The sequence below is a fragment of the Corticium candelabrum genome, chromosome 8 (assembly GCF_963422355.1).
Source record: "Corticium candelabrum chromosome 8, ooCorCand1.1, whole genome shotgun sequence".
Lineage (NCBI taxonomy): Eukaryota > Metazoa > Porifera > Homoscleromorpha > Homosclerophorida > Plakinidae > Corticium > Corticium candelabrum.
Window position 1 is genome coordinate 6,383,266 of NC_085092.1, and position 18,000 is coordinate 6,401,265.

The window sequence follows — 18,000 nt, forward strand, 5'->3', positions numbered from 1 at the left end:
AAAAACAAACCTACGGAGATAAACTGGTCACATGTCAGAGGCGGCTGCCTAGAAAAACCAGACTAGACACACTACACACTGTATGTATGTCTAGTCCACTCTCTGCGGTACCGACAATGTCTAGCGCCATACACACTCACACAGCAGACATCCATTACAGTCAAGCAGTCAGACTATTTAGACGGCAAATGCTTTGCATTTTTAGGCAGCTGCCGCTCGTCTAGCAGCGAAACCGTTGCGACCTGCCGTTCGGGTTTCGAACCGCAAGGTCGAGTCAATGAGGCACTCGCGCACTTCTAGAGACTGTTGCTCGCCTTGTCCTCCGGTGGTATCTGTTGAGGATGCAACGGGTGGAAATAGAAGACATAGGAATGGAGATGAAGACTGTCGGGTTGGTGATGACATCAGAGGGCGAGATATTCCTGTCTCGCAGTGGCACTGCCAACCGGTCGTATCCCAAAATGTAAGAAATCCTTGAAGTGTACGTGACTCACTCGCACACACACACACACACACACACACACACACACACACACACACACACACACACACCAGTGACACACACACACACACACACGCACGCACGCACGCACGCACGCACGCACGCACGCACGCACACACACACACACGCACGCACGCACGCACACACACGCACACACGCACGCACACGCACACACACGCACACACGCACGCACACACACACACACACACGCACACACACACACACACACACACGCACACACACACACACACACACACACGCACACACACACAGCACAATGTGGGTGTCCCTAATTCCAGGAGATCGACGAGCACAGAATCCTGATGGAGTCATTGGAATGGGACCTAATGCTCAAGGTAACTCGCCTTCTAGTCGTGCACGTCATCGCCTTCTATTTCATTTGCTAATTGATTGTGATGGTGATAGGAACAATCAGGCCATGTATTTGAGGAAGCAAAGGTAACTGTGTAGCCACGCATGCGTGGGTGTGTATTGCGCACTGTCTGATGTCACCTAACTACAACAGAATGATTATTTTAGGACAGATATGTATTGCATGTATATACAAATAAATAATATTTACAAATACAATGTACAGTATACTGTTACACTTCCGACTCAAATCTGTTGTTTGCATCGGCAAAGTTGCATTTGTCAGTGAGAAACGGCGAATGCCATTCTCCCGGTTTCCTCGTCTTCGGACTGTCCGCATCCGACGCATCTTCGTCGGTCGTGGCATCGCTTCGCTGCACTGTGTAATGATACGTTCTCGTGTTGCTCGTTTTCACCGGCTCCTCGGCACCTCCATCCTCCGACTCAGCCCCAGAGTCGCACGACGATCCCTGCACAGGACTCAACTGATCGATCGAAGTGAAACTATCCGCTTGAGAGAGATGGAATCCGACAAGCCTCGATGCACGCTGCACCGAAGGCGACTGCTGAGGAGACTGATCGGACATCCAGTGAGATACGAAGTCGTCGCCGGCTTTTCGTAGATCGATCGCACTGTCACTCAACAACATCTGCGGTACGTCCATTCCCGGACTTGGAGATGTGGATGTATTATGAGCATCGGACGTATTATGAGCATCGTCTCTATCAGTGTCCACATTCACCGAGGGAAACCTAAAGACGTCGCCCTCTACTGAGCTCGACGTTATGTGCCCACTGCTCAGTGCACCGTCAGGCGATAATGTTTGAAAAAAGCATGGAGGCTTAAGATGTCGAGGCACAGGAGGTGGAGGTTTCAGACTTCGATCGACCAGAGGTGGCGTCTCGGATCCTTGCCGAGTAAAGTCGTCCACAGATGCTTGCCTCTTCGTTGCTTTCAATGGAGGTTTATGTTTGGGAGACGTTACAGACCAGCTTCGTTTCAAGATACGCAACAACGACAGTGGACTACCACCGCTCGACGATGCTTCACCATCCTCCTCGTTCCCATCCATCCTGGTCTCCAGTGGATGACGACTCCGTCTCCTCACAGTTTTGAATTGAGTACTCAGACCTGTACAAACACCATAACATCAGACTGACAATATAAAATCATTATGCACCAGGTGACCCACCATAGTCGCTCGATCTCATCTGACATATTGCAGACACCCATTGCTCCATCATACTCTCACTAGACGCGCTGAGAAAGTGCGTCCTCTCTTTGCAGACAATAGCAAAGATGTGTCTGTACTTCTTGTGATCCAGACCTGAACACAATAGCAGCACTTAGACACAAAGCTTCCGAACGCCCAGCCAATCTTGCACACACAAAGTACCCACTTATTGCCCCATAATTGCACGCCAGAGAAGCAGACTGCACTTAGTTCCAACCCTGAAGCCAGTCCAAGCAGTCTGTCTTACAGTAGGGCATCAAACACACTATAATCTCGTCTATCTCACTTAGACAGTCTAGTGCTCAATGAAACTCAGTGCACAAGGCGTGTAGGACAGCATAGCATTACAACTATGTCATCCTCACCTCTTACAATTATAGCCACACAAATCAGTTTGGATCATGACTTTGTATGACTGCATCTCTGGCAGGCATGATCAGGTACACACTCATTCTGACGTCATCACGCCATTAGGTCCCACGTAAAAATCCAGGACGCGTTGTGGCACTCAAACATGCACTAACTAACGCGTATCGCACGCGCAGATAGAGAGAAACTGGAACTTGAGTTTCTTAGAAATAGAAACAGAGACTGACCATTAATGACTCACCACAATCCAGTCTGACGCAGCTGCTGACGTCGATCGAACCGAGAGGCGACGTTGAGCGTTCGGATCGATAGTAGTAGAGCTTCTTGTAATCGCACAGGACGACCCATCGTTTGTGCCAAATCTAGAGCGCAACACAATGCGTTAGTTAGCTTGCACACTCGCGTACACTTCGTGTATATTCGCATTTAGTCAACGCAGAACTCCCAAGTAGACGCGCGGAGATAAGAGTGCGGACGTTTACGCACTTATCAGAGTCAGCTGACTCACACACTCGCACAACAAAGCGACACTCGAATCGCCTACTTCCTGACATCCTACCGACGACCTTAATGTTTACACATTGTTTGCTCTTCCGGCTGGACTTCGCAGTCGCACGAAAACGTTCGCCGTCCTCACGTCTCTTTGTTTTATTGATTTAGAAGCGCAGGAGACCCTCATGGACATTAGGACGCAATGCAATTCATTGTCAATTAGCATATCACAGAAGGTGGCGTGGCTATGTATAAACGACAAGGCTGCGAACCGGAAGTTCAACATACAATCTCATTTTTCTCAGCAATTCGTCATCATTGCTGCTCAAACAATGTGGCGAAATGTCAAAAAGAATGTTTATAATGCTGAGGTGACGCTAGAAGTCAAGAAACGAGAAAAAAAGTCGCGTGAGGAATGAAGTCGGCGGCCTTCGCTGTTTATTCAACTCAACTTGTTGCGAGCGACCGCCCACAGCCGGTTGCAAACGCTAATTGCCGAAAAGAGACTGCAAGACGTGATGATGCGAACGAGACGCTCGACGGCGAGCAAGTCGAGATGGAAACCCGACGCGACGCATGCAGTTTGAGGCGTCTGCAAGCAGCGCGCTCTGATTGCATTGTTGCCTTGCATTCTTGCGTTGCAGAGCGATGGGAGAGACGGTTGCAGCGCAACCAAGCATGTCGTTCGACACTAAAGAAAGTCTTATGGTAACTGTGTGCGGACAGTCGCCCTCCCACGCCCCATGCGTGGCCACATCGCAGTGCGAGAGTCTAGATGGACGAAAAAACGCGACGCACCTTCAATCCACGCTTGCCGAGCGGCGGCGACTTGTGCAGAAAGCCTTGCAGTATCACCTCCGATTCAGTCATCATCGCAGACGCTCCGCTCTCGTCGCACGACAAGCAACGACTGAAAGACAACTGAACACGCAGTACATCACACTCGACGTACCCGCACACTGCGCACGCGCGCTAATTCCCGAGAGGATGGGCAGTTCAAAAGGTCGCCGATGACGTCAAGGAAACGTCACGTAAGACGTCATCAAACGTCTCGCACAATCGTTGGTGTGTATTTGCTTATGGAGGGTCGAGAAGACGACGATTTGGTGGAGAAAACGGTGCGTTTAGTGCTCGACGGTGTCTGTGCGAAGGTTGGGCGAGAGAATTCGGATTTAGATGGAAGCAGAAGAATTGCGGGCATTTGTGACGTTAAAGGGCGGCTAATGCGAAAGCTTGTAGATTATGGAACGACGGAAGCGGAAGAGAGCGGAGAGGACACGGGGAAGGACGGAGCAGAGAGCAGTGGCACTAATTTTGTGTTGAATAATACGAGAGCCCCGGATGTGGTATATGTAGGCAAACATGTGGATGGAACCTTGTTTGATGATGATGGTGGAAAAGTCAAAAGTCAAGGGTCACGTGTTCCTACCACTGACAACGTCACACAGTCTAATGTACCAGATGATAAGTCGGACTCATCGTCCGATAGTGATAGTTCGGATTTCGGTTCGTTTTCTGGTGAAGAAAAGAGAGAGGTGAGCGTGGAGAGCGAGAGTAGCTCAGACGCAAAATCCGAGTCTGCCGATGAGGAGAGTGAGGCAAACAGTGACGAACCCGTATATAAATTTGAGAAGAAAGTTGTCGTGAAAATAGAGAGTGATGATAGTGACACGGGAGCGACTCACAACGAGCCGCCAAAAGTTGAAGGTGAATTACAGCTTCGCGATCTTCCAACCGTGTCGCCGCTGGATTTCGTTCTCTCAACACACGACGAACTAGACAAGATCGGTTCGGTTCATTCCATCGTCGACACTCTCGTCGTCGTCCAGAGCCGTCCCATGCTCCCTGCGTTAGACACCGACTCTGTTCTATGGAAGAGCGACCGACGACCACTCGGTAGTATATTTGAAACGTTCGGACCCGTACAGTCACCTTACTATTCTATACGATTCCAATCTCGTGATCAGATTCAACAGTGTGGCGTTTCGATGGGCATGAGCATCTTCTATGCACCGAACAATAAACAGTATACGAAGTATGTTTTTGCTAGTCAACTCATGCAGTTGAAAGGTTCGGACGCATCGTGGGAAGACGATATCGAACCACCACTGGAAGCTGTAGATTTCTCCGACGACGAAACAGAGAAGAGAGCTAATCAGCGTGTGAGACAACAGAGACAACCGCACACTAGTGTAAACCAACATGGTGATGGACGAAAAAGACCGAGAAATTTGAGAAAGGGACAAAGAAACCGAAGGCAAAACATCGAACCAACACAATTTCATGGGTCATCTAGTTCTCATCCTGCCGTCCATCCTCGTCCTCATCATCATCAACAACCACCTCATCTATCAAGTGTAGCTCCTCGCATGCCATCACCAAGGCCTCGACTTCCTTACCCACAACATTCCCAGTCAATGATGCCTCCTCGTCCGCTACAAACTACATCCTTGCTACAGGCTACACCCCCGGTGATACCAGGATTCGTGAAACAGGGTGTGAAACAGGAGAGTACTCTGCCCTCCGTCTTCTACCGACCGCCACCGCCCGGACACGTGGAGTCCTACCAACAGTGTTACATCATGTCAACACAATTGACACAACAGGGAACACAGGACGGTCAACAATCTCAGTAATGAAGTGGCCATATTCGATTACAATCACCAACATGTAAGACTACTACATCACAACCAAACAAAAACAGAAATCATAGCATATCTCATTGCTAGAGTGAGTGTCTTCCAAGAAGAATAAGAATAGATTATCTATTATTAAGTTGATGTTGGCCAATCTGATTACCCTGTGTATCCATACTTCTATATGCACAATTTGTATGCCAACACCCTAGAATCACAATGTCAGTCTGGGGTGTTGTGCATGCCATTAGGATGCATCTACTATATCAGCCAGGTGCTCTCCATCTGAGGGAGTTCCAGGTAGTGGAAATTTTCAATCAGTAATGTGACACTCATGATTGTCACCAGATGTGGTTCTCTAATGCAACATCTGACAAGTTAAAATATATGCCACTCTGATGCCAAGTATGAAACAATGAGGCACCCACGTTTATCTGACCCTTGACTTCACTCCCAATTTCCTTCATGCTGAGCCTTCTCATCAGGTAATACCTCCTAGCATCAAATCACTGTTGACATATCCATCCACACTGCATGTTCTTGACAGGCAATACTTCCTAGCATGGACTCACACATGGACAGCATGGGGACAGACACTCATGCTGTTGACGTCAGCATGAGAACAAAGTAGGTAAAATAAGTTCCAGTTCTGGTGTGTCAACTGGATTGATTATGTATCAGTAGTACAAGTACAAGCCGTTGTTTGATTCTCCATGAATATGATAACGCTGCTAAGTACCACTTAAGGTAGTTAGAAGCCATCCGTTTATCTAAATATTAGCTGTGAAGTTATCAGTTATCCCCTCATCGGCTGTCAATCATGCAGTATGGAAGTTCAATTGCCATACTTCCAGTGAGTGCATGATTGAGGATTCTTCCGCATTGATCATCATATTTCTAGGGCAACAGGTAACAGGGAGGCTGAGAAATTGAAGTGGAAAGATGAACGTGAAAAATAGCTGAGACATTTGGACTGGATATATACCTTTTACTATATCAATGTGTGTGGGTGTGTGTGGGTGCGTGCGTGCGTGCGTGCAAACTACGAAAAGAGCAATACACCAATTATATAAAGTCTGCTGACAACACAAACGTATTTTCAACTTCACAGTTTGACTGCAAGCTGTAACCCATCGCCAACATTAAGAAAAGACGAATCCACACGTGTGTCCTTTCCAACATAATCTGCTACCTTTCGTATCTCAACGGTATCACCATCCTGTTTTGATTCGTCGACCACATTTCCAGACCACAGCATCTATGTGCAACAAGTAACAAATTCCAATAAAATTGATATCTACCCAATTTTCAACCCAACGCCCATGCATCTTAATTTATGTCCTGAGTCTCTCAGGATATAATGTCATTGGCTTACTGTGAGCTTCCAGCAGTCTTTCTCTTTATATTAATTTAACGGCCACTACTCAATCACATGCTCTGCCTCAACACCGTATTACTATAGTGAATAATAGAGTAAAAAGGTATGGGCTTGTAATATGAATTGTTCGAAAACAAGCGTGACCAGTTTCACTAATAAATCACGTTGGAAAGGCATTGTGTCAATGACACGGCATAACATGGATACCAGGACACTCGACTATTGTATTGGAGAGATGCACCTCACAATACACTAGACTGTTGTATTGGAGCGATGCATCTCACAATACACTAGACTATTGTATTGGAGAGATGCATCTCACGACTATTGTATTGGAGGGATGCATCTCACAATACACTAAGACTATTATATTGGAGGGATGCATCTCACACTACACTGACTATTGTATTGGAGGGATGCATCTCACAATACACTAGACTATTGTATTGGAGGGATGCATCTCACACTACACTGACTATTGTATTGGAGGGATGCATCTCACAATACACTAGACTATTGTATTGGAGGGATGCATCTCACAATACACTAACTGTTTTATTGAAGGGACCGATTTGTTATTAGACTTACATTGTCGAGTGCTATGATTCCACCCTGTCGTACAAGCTGTAGCGATTTCTCATAGTAGGCTGTCATATTCTCCTTATCCGCATCAATAAATGCAAAGTCAAACGTCCCAGACTCTCCATTGGCAATCAATTTATCTGCAATTAACACATCAGACAATGACATTCTAAAATGTGATGATGCAATACGATTGAAAATAATTGGTAAATATCAAATATTAAAAGTTTGTAAATTTGTGTTTGATGTAGTACCTAGTGTGGTGAGAGCTGGTTGAATGCGTAGATCAATCTTATGCAAGACTCCAGCCTGCAAACAAAATGCTTGATAGGTGTCTCAAAAGATTACAAATGTTCTGTCTGCATAAACGTCCATTGGTTTGTTCCTATTTGTTCGTCTGTCTGTCTGTTTGTCTGTCTGCATGTCTGTCTGTCTGCTTGTCTGTCTGTATGTATGTCTGTCTGTATGTATGTCTGTCTGTCTGTATGTCTGTCTGTCTGTCTGCATGTCAATAAATATATTTCCATTACAATAAAATTTCCATCAAACTCTAAAAGCAAACCTAAAGTCCACTACATAATAATTACTACATAATAATTAGCCCCATATGGGGGAATAAAACTTAAAAGAAGCTACTTAACTACAAGTTGTGCAAAGTCAGTGTTTCTACTAAGGGTCTTAGGTCCACAACCGATCATCATAAGTTTTCTTGTCAGCACACTTGCATTGCAACTTTGCAGTTGAATTGAAAACCATCTCCTCCATTGTGTCTTAAATTCAGCAACATTTGTTTGTCCGTTCTCATCTCTCCACATACTTGCAATTGCATTAAAGTAAAGCCCATTATGACTTTAATTCTGGGACAGACTTTAGTTAGTGGCTCTTTCTCCCCAACGCCCAAAGTGTTCAAAAACTAGAGGCACTACTGATGGAGAATATCCACCGGGTAGTTTTTCCTCTTTATATTTACTTAATTTAAGTTCTTCCCTTCTCACAGCCGCACTCCCTGCAGTTGTAGATGCTCGAGACAAAATGTCTGCAGCCCACGGATGAGCTAGTGCCACATCAACTTCTATGTTTGAACCAGTTTCAGAATCAGCCACAAGAATATCTGGGCGGTTGTTGGAATTCACATATCTGTCTCTAGGTTCACATTTGTGTGGTAAGTAAAGTGAACTCAAACATTCTGACCATACAGACATCATCGAGTCGTGAGTCCATACTGGCCCACCACCAGTTTTACAAGTTATAAGATGGAAATCATCTGCATCTTCCCCGTGTATTTCTAATGGTCTTCCACAATCACACTTGTTGATCCATTCTGGATAATGGACAGGAAGGCCCAACCTCAGCTGTCTGTCTGCCTGTCTGTTTGCATGTCTGTCTGTCTGTCCACATGTCTGTCTGTCTGCTTGTCTGTTTGCTTGTCTGTCTGTCTGTCCACATGTCTATCTGTCTGTCCAATACATATATTTAAAACATGAATCTAGCAACATACAATATGTAACTACGAGTCAAATTATACAGAATCACCTAGAGACTACAGATATCAACTACTGAACCAACTGAGAACAAAAAATTACATTTTCTAACTACTAAAGAACCCAAAGAGGCTCCAGTTATTACAACACTAATTATTGGAGATGAAAGCGGCTTGTTTTTGCGTGGACTCTGCAACCCAAGGATGACATCTTGCATTGGATTACTCTAGCATTGCATCGCTGTAATTGAATGCTGAATCTTTTCCGCCAGTGATCCATAAATTGTGCCAAGTTGCGCCGACCATTTTATCAAAAGATTGAGATCCGAGAGAACGTAGGTATGGGTCTCCTTCATCACCCCATCTACCAAAGTGTTCAATGACTAATACCTTAAAGATTATTTGGTTGCCAGTTGGTAGCCTTTCATCTTGATATTTGATTTTTTTCTTTTCTTCTCTTCGCTTCGAAGCTAGACCATCTACTTTTGAGGATGAGGGAAATACCTCTGAGCTCCAGGGATGGGTAAGAGAGATGTCTAAATCAATGCTCATACCAGAAGATGTATCAAGTGCTATAATGTCTGGTCTGTTATCCGAGTTTGAGTAGCGATGTCTTGGCTCTCTCCTGTGAGGTATGTGAAGTTCACTTAGACAATCAGCCCAAACATTTGCAACGGATTTGTGACTCCAAACTGGGCCACCACCAACCTTGCATACTAAAAGATGATACCCACTGTCGTCAAGAACTGCTCCGCACTGACACGAACTCAACCACTCCAGAGAACAGACTGGCAAGCCCAACCTCAGATATGACGCCAAGCAATAAATGCAAGAATCAAGTGTGAAACACATCGAGGTTGGAACAGCGTTGACCCAAGCACCTGCACCATGTAAAGAGTGAATTCTGGCAGCATCTCTTGTTGACTTCACTGTATCACAAGACATAGATTCAAACAAATCATTAGATAATCGCTTCTGTAATTTGCCACTAGCAGGTACTCAGACAGTTCATTCGAGAGAATGAAGCTCTTTAATGTCACACCTGTAGAAGATCCCGAAGATCCTTTCAGAAGCAAATCTAAATCTACTCTCAAGTCAGGAAAATGCTTGGGTAGTGCATCTATTGCTTTAACCCACGAGGCTAAGAAAGCACAAGCTGCTATAGATTTGACAGATGTTAGACCAAAACCACCTAGTCGAACTGGTAGAGTGGCTTGTTGCCATGACAAGTCACTGAGTTGGTGATAAGATAGTAATTCAGAGCAAACTCTGCGTGTCTGTCAATCGTGAATTTCTGCTGCAGATGTTAGTAAATTTGAAGGAACAACACAAGCTAAGTAATTCAATCGTGGAACGTGACAATACTTGAGCAATAACAAAGCGCTTTGGACATCATTCAAAGAAGACAATTGGTCACATAGTTGTTCCCCAGTGTTAGCATACGTAGAGTAAAAATTGGATACAAATTCAGCATTTCCAAGAGGCATTCCCAATATAACTATGCCTTCAGATGTAATAGGAAGAGGACAATCAGGAATTGTGATAGCTGGAGATGGACAATAAATCTCACATTTCTGACAAGCAATATCTAAGCCAATGGCTGAGAAATTGCACTGTAAAGAAGTAAAGGCTTCCGTAACGTCATTTGGCAAACCAACCAAGAACACATCATCCAAGTATGCCAGGATTTGAATGTTGGAGAAAGTGTTCTGAAGATCCACCAAAGTTGGGTGGATAGCCATGGCAAACAAAGCAGGACCTAATGGATCACCTTGGTGAACCCCAACCTCAGATTGTAGTAAAACCGGTTGACCATTCTGCAAGACGACTAGTGAACTGAAATCAAAGTACATCTGGTACACATGCTTTGATATATCTTGAAATGTAGAACGGCAGTGTTGTAACAACTCTTTACCGCTGATTGAATTGAATGCATTTTTCACGTCTGTTTTTATAGTAACCCAGTCACTGTTACGCTCCTAAAGCAATTTAATATGGTGAGCAAGAAGCTCAGAACCACTTGAAGTTGACACACCATGTTGTATTGGACAGAAGTAATCAGCAAAGGCCTCTCTTTCTTGACGACAGATGGCTCTAGCTGTGATACATCGTAAACATTCACCGATAGCAATGGGGCGAACGTCCCCGTTGCATTTAGGCAGAGCTATCAATCTTGATGCTGAGAGAAGTTTGGCAATCTCAAGAGGCAAATCGCCTCTAGCCATTAGAGAACATGCTGTGAAGAGGCCATCTGCTGTTACTTCATCTTCTAACAATACTTTCAAATGTTCAAAACGCCACCCCGAGGAACCAGTACCGGTACCTCTTGACAAGCTTTTGACAACATTGAAAAACTCTTCTGCATTCAAAAAAAAAGAGATGATTCTAACGCAGACATTGATCCCAAGCTTTCAATTTGTTTGGGATGTTTTGATGACAGTTTCTTAATCGTTTCAGCTGAAGATGGTGCTAAAGCATTGCTGGTGAGTATGCGAGCTGCCTTGGAAAGCTCTCCACATCGTACTAATCTTAAAGCAGCAGATCTCTTAGCATGTTCTGTCTGTCTGTCTGTCTGTCTGTTAGTCAAGAGCTTCAGACACAAAGAATGAAATAGACAAGCTTTTTGACTTTAATGTACATATCCAAGTCCACTAATGTTCTAAAGTATTTCGCTGTGAAGGACTGGTTCATTATAGAAGTTTAAGACGTGTACAAGTAGAGGATCTGTAACAATAAAATAATCTGTCTGTCTGTCTGTCTGCATGTCTATCTGTCTGTCTGTCTGTTTGCCTTGTCTGTCTGTCTGTCTGTTTGCATGTCTGTCTGTCTGCCTGTCCTGTCTGTCTGTCTATCTGTCTGTCTGTTCCATGTCTGTCTGTATGTCTCTCAAGTTCTTTATCAACAATTGTACAATATGTTTCTCCTTCCCGTCTGTTCCCCTAAATCATTCATCTTTCTGATAGCACACACACTAACAGCACGAATTTCACCTTTTCCCAGAACCGACTTCCAATATCTGTATACTCTCTATTCACATCACAGGCCACTACTTTTCCATCGTCTTCCATAGCCAGTGCAATAGACAATGTGTTGTATCCAGTAAACACGCCTAAATACATGCACATAAAAATTAGCATCAAAAAGAGGCACACAACCTTTCAAAAACACACACACACCTATTTCAAGACACTTCTTGCTACCAATCAGTTTAACCAGCTGAGCCAACAAACGACTTTGCTCAGGAGCACACATCATCACAAATCGAGAATGCCGACTAGTCTCCTGCAACAGCAATTGATCACACACACACACACACACACACACACACACACACACACACACACACACACACACACACACACACACACACACACACACACACACACACACACACACACACACACACACACACACACACCGCACAACACAAACATAAACGTTTCTGAGCATGCGCAAATTGTATAGTATTTAATGACATCACATAGCACTAGCCTCGGCCTTTCAGACCCATGTAGCGCCGATTCAAAAATCGGCGCAACATGGGTCCGGGAGGTCGAGGCTACACGTGCAGTTTCTGACTTCTCTGAGTTCTCCAAGAACTGGATGCTCGTTAGTATGTTTCATAACATAGTCCATCACAGTTCTCTCTCTTTCTTCTTGGACAGTTGTATTCTTACCGAACACCGCTTTGAGACGCGAACCCGACAGCCTTGTACATGCCTGTCTGCAGCCCAAATAATAGCCTACACTTAGAGCCGAGCCTGCAGCGGCAACAGCAAGCACAAGGCGGTTGGACATGAGGTCTTTCAAGTTCAACCAATCCATAAAGTTTAGGAATTTGCAATAGCCTCGCCCCTGACGCAGTGTGGATTGCAGCCCCGGATGCGCTGCATCACGACTACGTCTGGCATGGTACCGCCTTTCTGGGCGGGAGTAAGTATGTAATCAAATTCTTCAGCGCGTGTGATACTAATGATGTTATTAGCTAGGAACTGAGCTTTCGATTGGACTTTGACATTGTTCTAGCCTCTGTACTTGTCAATATTGCGATTTTAGGCCGCTGTCAAGCGTTAGTAAGAGATTGCAGCTACTTTAGAGAGCGTAAAGGTGAAATGGAAGATCAGAAATGGCACTTGCAGCGCACCATACGCCTTTGAACGCGTACACAGGTTCTCAGTTGAAGCTGCAATGCGTCATATGCCTCTACTGCAATGCAATGTACTGCTGTCTACGTACTGCACGCTAATTAGCGGAGCTCTCCCACGACAGTCGTTTCCTGTAATCTACTACACCGACAAAGTGCACTTGTAACGGACACTAATCATGTCACAAGGGACATGATTAACAGTGACCGCAAAGGGCGGTACCATAGCAGAGTGGTGATGCGGCACATCCGGGGCTGCAATCCACATTGCGTCTGGGCGAGGCTAACTTTGCACGTGACAGGGCTCACGCAAGCCAGGCTCTTCCGCCCAGTCGCTGATCTAAACGCATGTGAATCACACGGGGAGGAGGAGCTTTTGCCGGAATTGCTCCAGCGCTAAAAATTTTAGCGCAAATTATGCCGGCAAAAGCTCCTTCTCCTCATGCATGTGATTTGTACAGTACGAAAACATTCTGCGCTAACGCACCTCGTCTCCCTCAGATCTTCGCAATCATTGTATGCATGGCGGTATTTCTCACGTGATTAAATATCTGTAAGCCCGGATTAGTTTCACGTCACGTGACGTCTAACCATATCCCGGATATTTATAAATGGTTATGATGGAAAAGAAGGCGGCAGAAATGTCGTGGTTGGAAGTGGCGAAGCTAGTAAGTACGAGACGACCGATCACTAAAAACTGTGACGTTTACGTTGAGGTCTACCTCTCGCCAACGTTTGTCTTGTCGTTTTTCAAGGTTCTGCGGGAGAGCAAACAAGAGTTCATGTCTGTCAATGAAATACTAGACGTCATCGTGCAGAAGAAGCTTCGGGATATGACCAAGTGAGTGCGGACGATACAAAACGCCAGAAAAAGCTTGATTGGAGTTGATATCAACTAGTCCTATACAGAGTTTTGCTGCGTAACTTTTATTGTTGATATTAAATTGTGATCGTGAGATTTCTGTTCATGTGGTTGTGTTGCCGTGAGATTGGTAATTTCAAATGCATGCATGTGCTTATCGATTTGTAAATATCAATTGAATGGATGTGGGAATCGGTTGTCACATGGCTTGTTTGAGTGAAATCTGTAAAAGTTATTAGTTTTGGAGAGTATGCGGAGTTAGAAAGACATATAGACGGACAAATGTAGTCAGATGGACAGACAAATAGACAGGCAGACAGACAGATAGCAGAGCTCGAAATAACGGCCAGACATCAGACAATGTCCGATCAATATTGCTGTTTGTCTGGGCAACTGAATCTATGTGCGGACATCCTAGTCCTGTCATCAGTCTGAACTGTAGCCTAGGAATCTTGATTTGTTAATTAGCCAATGTGAGCTTAGAACAAGCTAGAGCAAACTGTGGAGCATGTAACTTTTAGCATGTACATGTGCAAGGCAGTATCCTATGTCTGCTGCATCACATGTGGTCACAGGTGAAGGTAACACATTTAATTAAGTCTTTAGGTGTTTTACAATAGTAAACAGCTGGTGTTACCATTTTAGGTGTTGTGTTAATTAACATGTGGTTGGGTTGAATTCGTTTTTCTGGTGGTTGTTGCAAGTCTTGAATGTGTCCAGGTAAGGCAGTCATCCCATCCTTTGACCAGCCATCCGTTGAGTGTAGTCCTGCAACTAGGCCACTACTCATCTCTTTCTATGCAATTATAGCAGGCCTACCCCTTGGCATAGTTTCACAGTACTGATGATAGGTGCCATGGGCTATTACAAATCATTTAGTTTAGTTTGCTGCGTTTGAGTTCCTGAGGATTGATTTACATTCCTTCAGAGTGGGCAACGTTGCAGCATCAATTCTGCCGGGAAGAAGCATCATCTGGTTACCTACCAGTAATGATGAAAGGATGGGAATTGCCTTTTTGGTCAGCAAGCGTTTTGCATTGGAGAAGAGAACCAACGTAAAATTTTAAGTGTTTGTGTTCATTGCTTTATAAAATAGTACAATCATGTATGCAAACAGTGAAAGAGTGCCAAGGTGTTAACATTAATTCAAGTTACCTGAAACAACCTTGCTATCCCAGTAAGGCAGTGGACTTTATGCCCCAAATGGCACCTACTGATCTGGTTGCGAGGGCTCAAAGAGGCACATGTAGTGTACATGTGCATGATGCTGCATCGTGAAGTCCACAGAGCAGTGACAACAGCTCTTTATGTGTATGGATACATTATGAATATATTGTGCATATATAGTTATAATATATATAAAATTGTTATATATGTTGTATATTATACTATATGTTATAATATGATATTGCACATTTTGTGAACGTCCGATCAAATTTGGCAGAAGTCTGGTCAAAAGCTACTTTGGTTGGACTTATGCCCTGCCAACTTTTTTCCTTATTTCTTGCACTGGATAGGCATACAAACAAGCAGCCAGACAGACACAGACAGGCAGATGAACAGACAAATAGACTGATAGTTACCAGTATACAAACAGGGAACCAGACAGATGGACAGGCAAATAGACAGAGAGACACCCAGCCAGGCAAATGGACATACAAATAGACAAACAGACAGGCAGGTGGAGAGACAGAGAGATATACAAACAAGTAGCCAGGCAGATGGACAGACAGACAGAACAAACAAACAGACAAGCAGATGGACAGACAATAGACAGACATGTATACAAACAGACAGACATACATACAAACAGACAGGCAGATGGATAGACAAATAGACAGACATACAAACAAGCAGGCAGATGGACAGACAAAAGACTGCCCGACACACAGGCAGATGGACAGACAAATAGACAGACAGACATACAGCCAGCCAGACAGACATGCAAACAGACAGGTAGATGGACAGACAAATGGACTGCCAGACAGACAAGCACATAGGTAATGAACTTCTCATCTAATCTAGCAGTCATATAATGCCTGTCGTTTGCCATTCCAGCTGCCATAAGCCGTACGCAACTCTCTATGCTGTCATGCACAATCAAGCAAAGAAAGCAAACTCTCCCATCGTTAAAAAGCTCGATCGTATCTCATACTTCGCTTGTAAAACATCATTGAAGCGAAAGAAACCCGGCAGCAGCCTTGCCTCTAATAGAGTCACACAGCCGATGGCAAACGTAGGAACGAAGAAGAAGAAAGAAGCGGAAAAGGAAGTAGAGAGTCTCATTGTGAGTGTCGATTTGACGCGGCTGGCTCATCAGCCGTCAGTGAGGAAACCTGGTGGGAGGCATGAGGATGGCGTTGGGTCGAGGAAGGTGAATGGATTGAGGAAACCGATAAGAGCGAAACCGTTGGAATGGAATGTAAGATCTGTCTGTCTGTCTGTCTGTTTTTCTGTCTCTCTGTCTAGCTGTCTCTCTGTGTGGTTGTCTCTCTGTCTGTCTCTCTGTCTGCCTGTCTCTCTGTCTGTCTGTCTGTGTGTCTGTCTGTCTTTCTGTCTGTCTGTCCGTCTATCTGACTAATGTGTATGAAACTCTGTGTTAGGCGAAGGCACCAGATGGTATGAGACAAAGATGCTTATCAGGTAGTTGCTTTCAACATGATTCCGTGTTTTTCATGAGAGTTTGGTTTTTCAGAATCAAGTGGAAAGTCATCGAAGAAGCTACAACGTGGGTCATTCAAATTAGATCTTAACTCACCGAATTCTCTATTTGTACATCTGGATATAAGGGTAGGAATATGTTGTGTCATTGCATTGACAAGCAATTACCCCTCTCTTTACGTAGTTGCAAAGTTGCATCTCACAATACACTAGACTATTGTATTGGAGGGATGCATCTCACAAGACGTTAGACTATTGTATTGGAGGGATGCATCTCACGATACATTAGACTATTGTATTGGAGGGATGCATCTCGCGATAGTATTTTGTGTTCAATTATCCGATTCAGGCGTTGAATTATCCATTGCTTACGGCTGTACAATATCTTGAAAAACTAAATAACTTACATAGTCTGTGGTTGGGCAGTTGCTCAAATATCATCATTTATCAGCTGTCTAGACGCAATAATTTGTAATTAATCTTGACTTTAGCGTGAGTTTTTAGCGTGTGTTGTACAATAATTTCCTTTGCACTAATCTTGGTGTCCCTGCGGAGGTTTAACTAAGCTGTTGGGAGCAAACTAAATTTACATATCTAGGAAGCCTACAACAACACCTTGTTCTGTCAATCGTGGTGTAATCTGCATACTTTGTAAGCCGTGCGTCCTGCGTGATACCATGCAACAGTCCATCATGCGTCGTCTGCGGGTGTTTAGCTATAACTATCAAAGAGCTTGAATTTCACAACTTTGCCTTTCCACCTTTCCGCCTATTTATTGTTCAGCTGAAACGTGAGTGAGCATCATAGAAAGACGTCATGAAAGAAATGTGCGCGGTTTTGACTTTACGTATCAGAAATAATTATTTCTATTAATAAATTTGGTACTTCTATGACAGAATATCGGATAATTGAATGCCTGAATTGGATAATTGAACGCAAAATACTATAGTAGACTATTGCATTGGAGGGATGCATATCACAATACACTAGACTATTGTATTAGAGGGATGCATCTCACAATACATTAGATTATTGTATTGGACAGATGCAGCTCTCAGACGTACGTAAGGATGTACCTGATTCCAAAACAAATAACAAAATTTTTGCTTGCTTGATTTCTTCGTGTGCTATTTGTTTATTCATTCTAGCACTTGGTAACGAAAGACAACTTTCTGAAACTGCCACAATGTCAGAGACTGCAGTTATTAGAATTGTTGCCAAGCTACGAAAGAGAGAGACTCCAGTTGTTAGACTCGTTGCCGAGCTGTGAAGGACAGAACGACAACG

The 18,000-nt window shown here is 44.2% G+C and overlaps 5 protein-coding genes across 6 annotated transcripts in view; 3 read left to right on the forward strand and 2 right to left on the reverse strand.

Moving 5' to 3' along the window:
• The window catches only part of LOC134183611 (uncharacterized), a 5,189-nt gene extending 4,109 nt beyond the window's left edge, over window positions 1-1,080 (forward strand). For both annotated transcript variants that reach the window (XM_062651196.1, XM_062651197.1), the window contains exons 11-13: window positions 206-463; window positions 802-858; window positions 929-1,080. In XM_062651196.1, coding sequence (XP_062507180.1) covers window positions 206-463; window positions 802-858; window positions 929-973 — 360 coding nt within the window. In that variant the 3' untranslated portion in view covers window positions 974-1,080. The remainder of the gene's footprint in view (window positions 1-205; window positions 464-801; window positions 859-928) is intronic.
• Window positions 1,034-3,928, reverse strand: LOC134183610 (GRB2-associated-binding protein 2-like). Its single transcript, XM_062651194.1, has 4 exons — window positions 3,769-3,928; window positions 2,720-2,840; window positions 2,068-2,202; window positions 1,034-2,006 (listed from the first exon to the last, which is right to left on the reverse strand). The coding sequence occupies exons 1-4, from the start codon at window positions 3,841-3,843 to the stop codon at window positions 1,108-1,110; spliced, it is 1,230 nt and encodes a 409-aa protein (XP_062507178.1). The 5' UTR covers window positions 3,844-3,928; the 3' UTR covers window positions 1,034-1,107.
• Window positions 3,929-3,955: 27 nt separating this feature from the next.
• On the forward strand, window positions 3,956-5,751 carry LOC134183608 (H/ACA ribonucleoprotein complex non-core subunit NAF1-like). The gene has a single exon (XM_062651192.1). The coding sequence runs from the start codon at window positions 3,981-3,983 to the stop codon at window positions 5,604-5,606; it is 1,626 nt and encodes a 541-aa protein (XP_062507176.1). The 5' UTR covers window positions 3,956-3,980; the 3' UTR covers window positions 5,607-5,751.
• A 790-nt stretch (window positions 5,752-6,541) lies between these two features.
• LOC134183184 (probable caffeoyl-CoA O-methyltransferase 2) lies at window positions 6,542-12,909 on the reverse strand. Its single transcript, XM_062650665.1, has 6 exons — window positions 12,626-12,909; window positions 12,223-12,328; window positions 12,037-12,155; window positions 7,821-7,875; window positions 7,573-7,706; window positions 6,542-6,864 (listed from the first exon to the last, which is right to left on the reverse strand). Exons 1-6 carry the CDS (start codon window positions 12,869-12,871, stop codon window positions 6,712-6,714), a joined length of 813 nt encoding a protein of 270 aa, XP_062506649.1. The 5' UTR covers window positions 12,872-12,909; the 3' UTR covers window positions 6,542-6,711.
• Window positions 12,910-13,810: 901 nt separating this feature from the next.
• LOC134182966 (proprotein convertase subtilisin/kexin type 6-like) overlaps window positions 13,811-18,000 on the forward strand; it is a 10,837-nt gene continuing 6,647 nt past the window's right edge. The window contains exons 1-4 of the mRNA XM_062650409.1: window positions 13,811-14,031; window positions 16,111-16,474; window positions 16,656-16,671; window positions 16,748-16,842. Of these exons, the coding sequence (XP_062506393.1) occupies window positions 13,811-14,031; window positions 16,111-16,474; window positions 16,656-16,671; window positions 16,748-16,842 (696 nt within the window). The remainder of the gene's footprint in view (window positions 14,032-16,110; window positions 16,475-16,655; window positions 16,672-16,747; window positions 16,843-18,000) is intronic.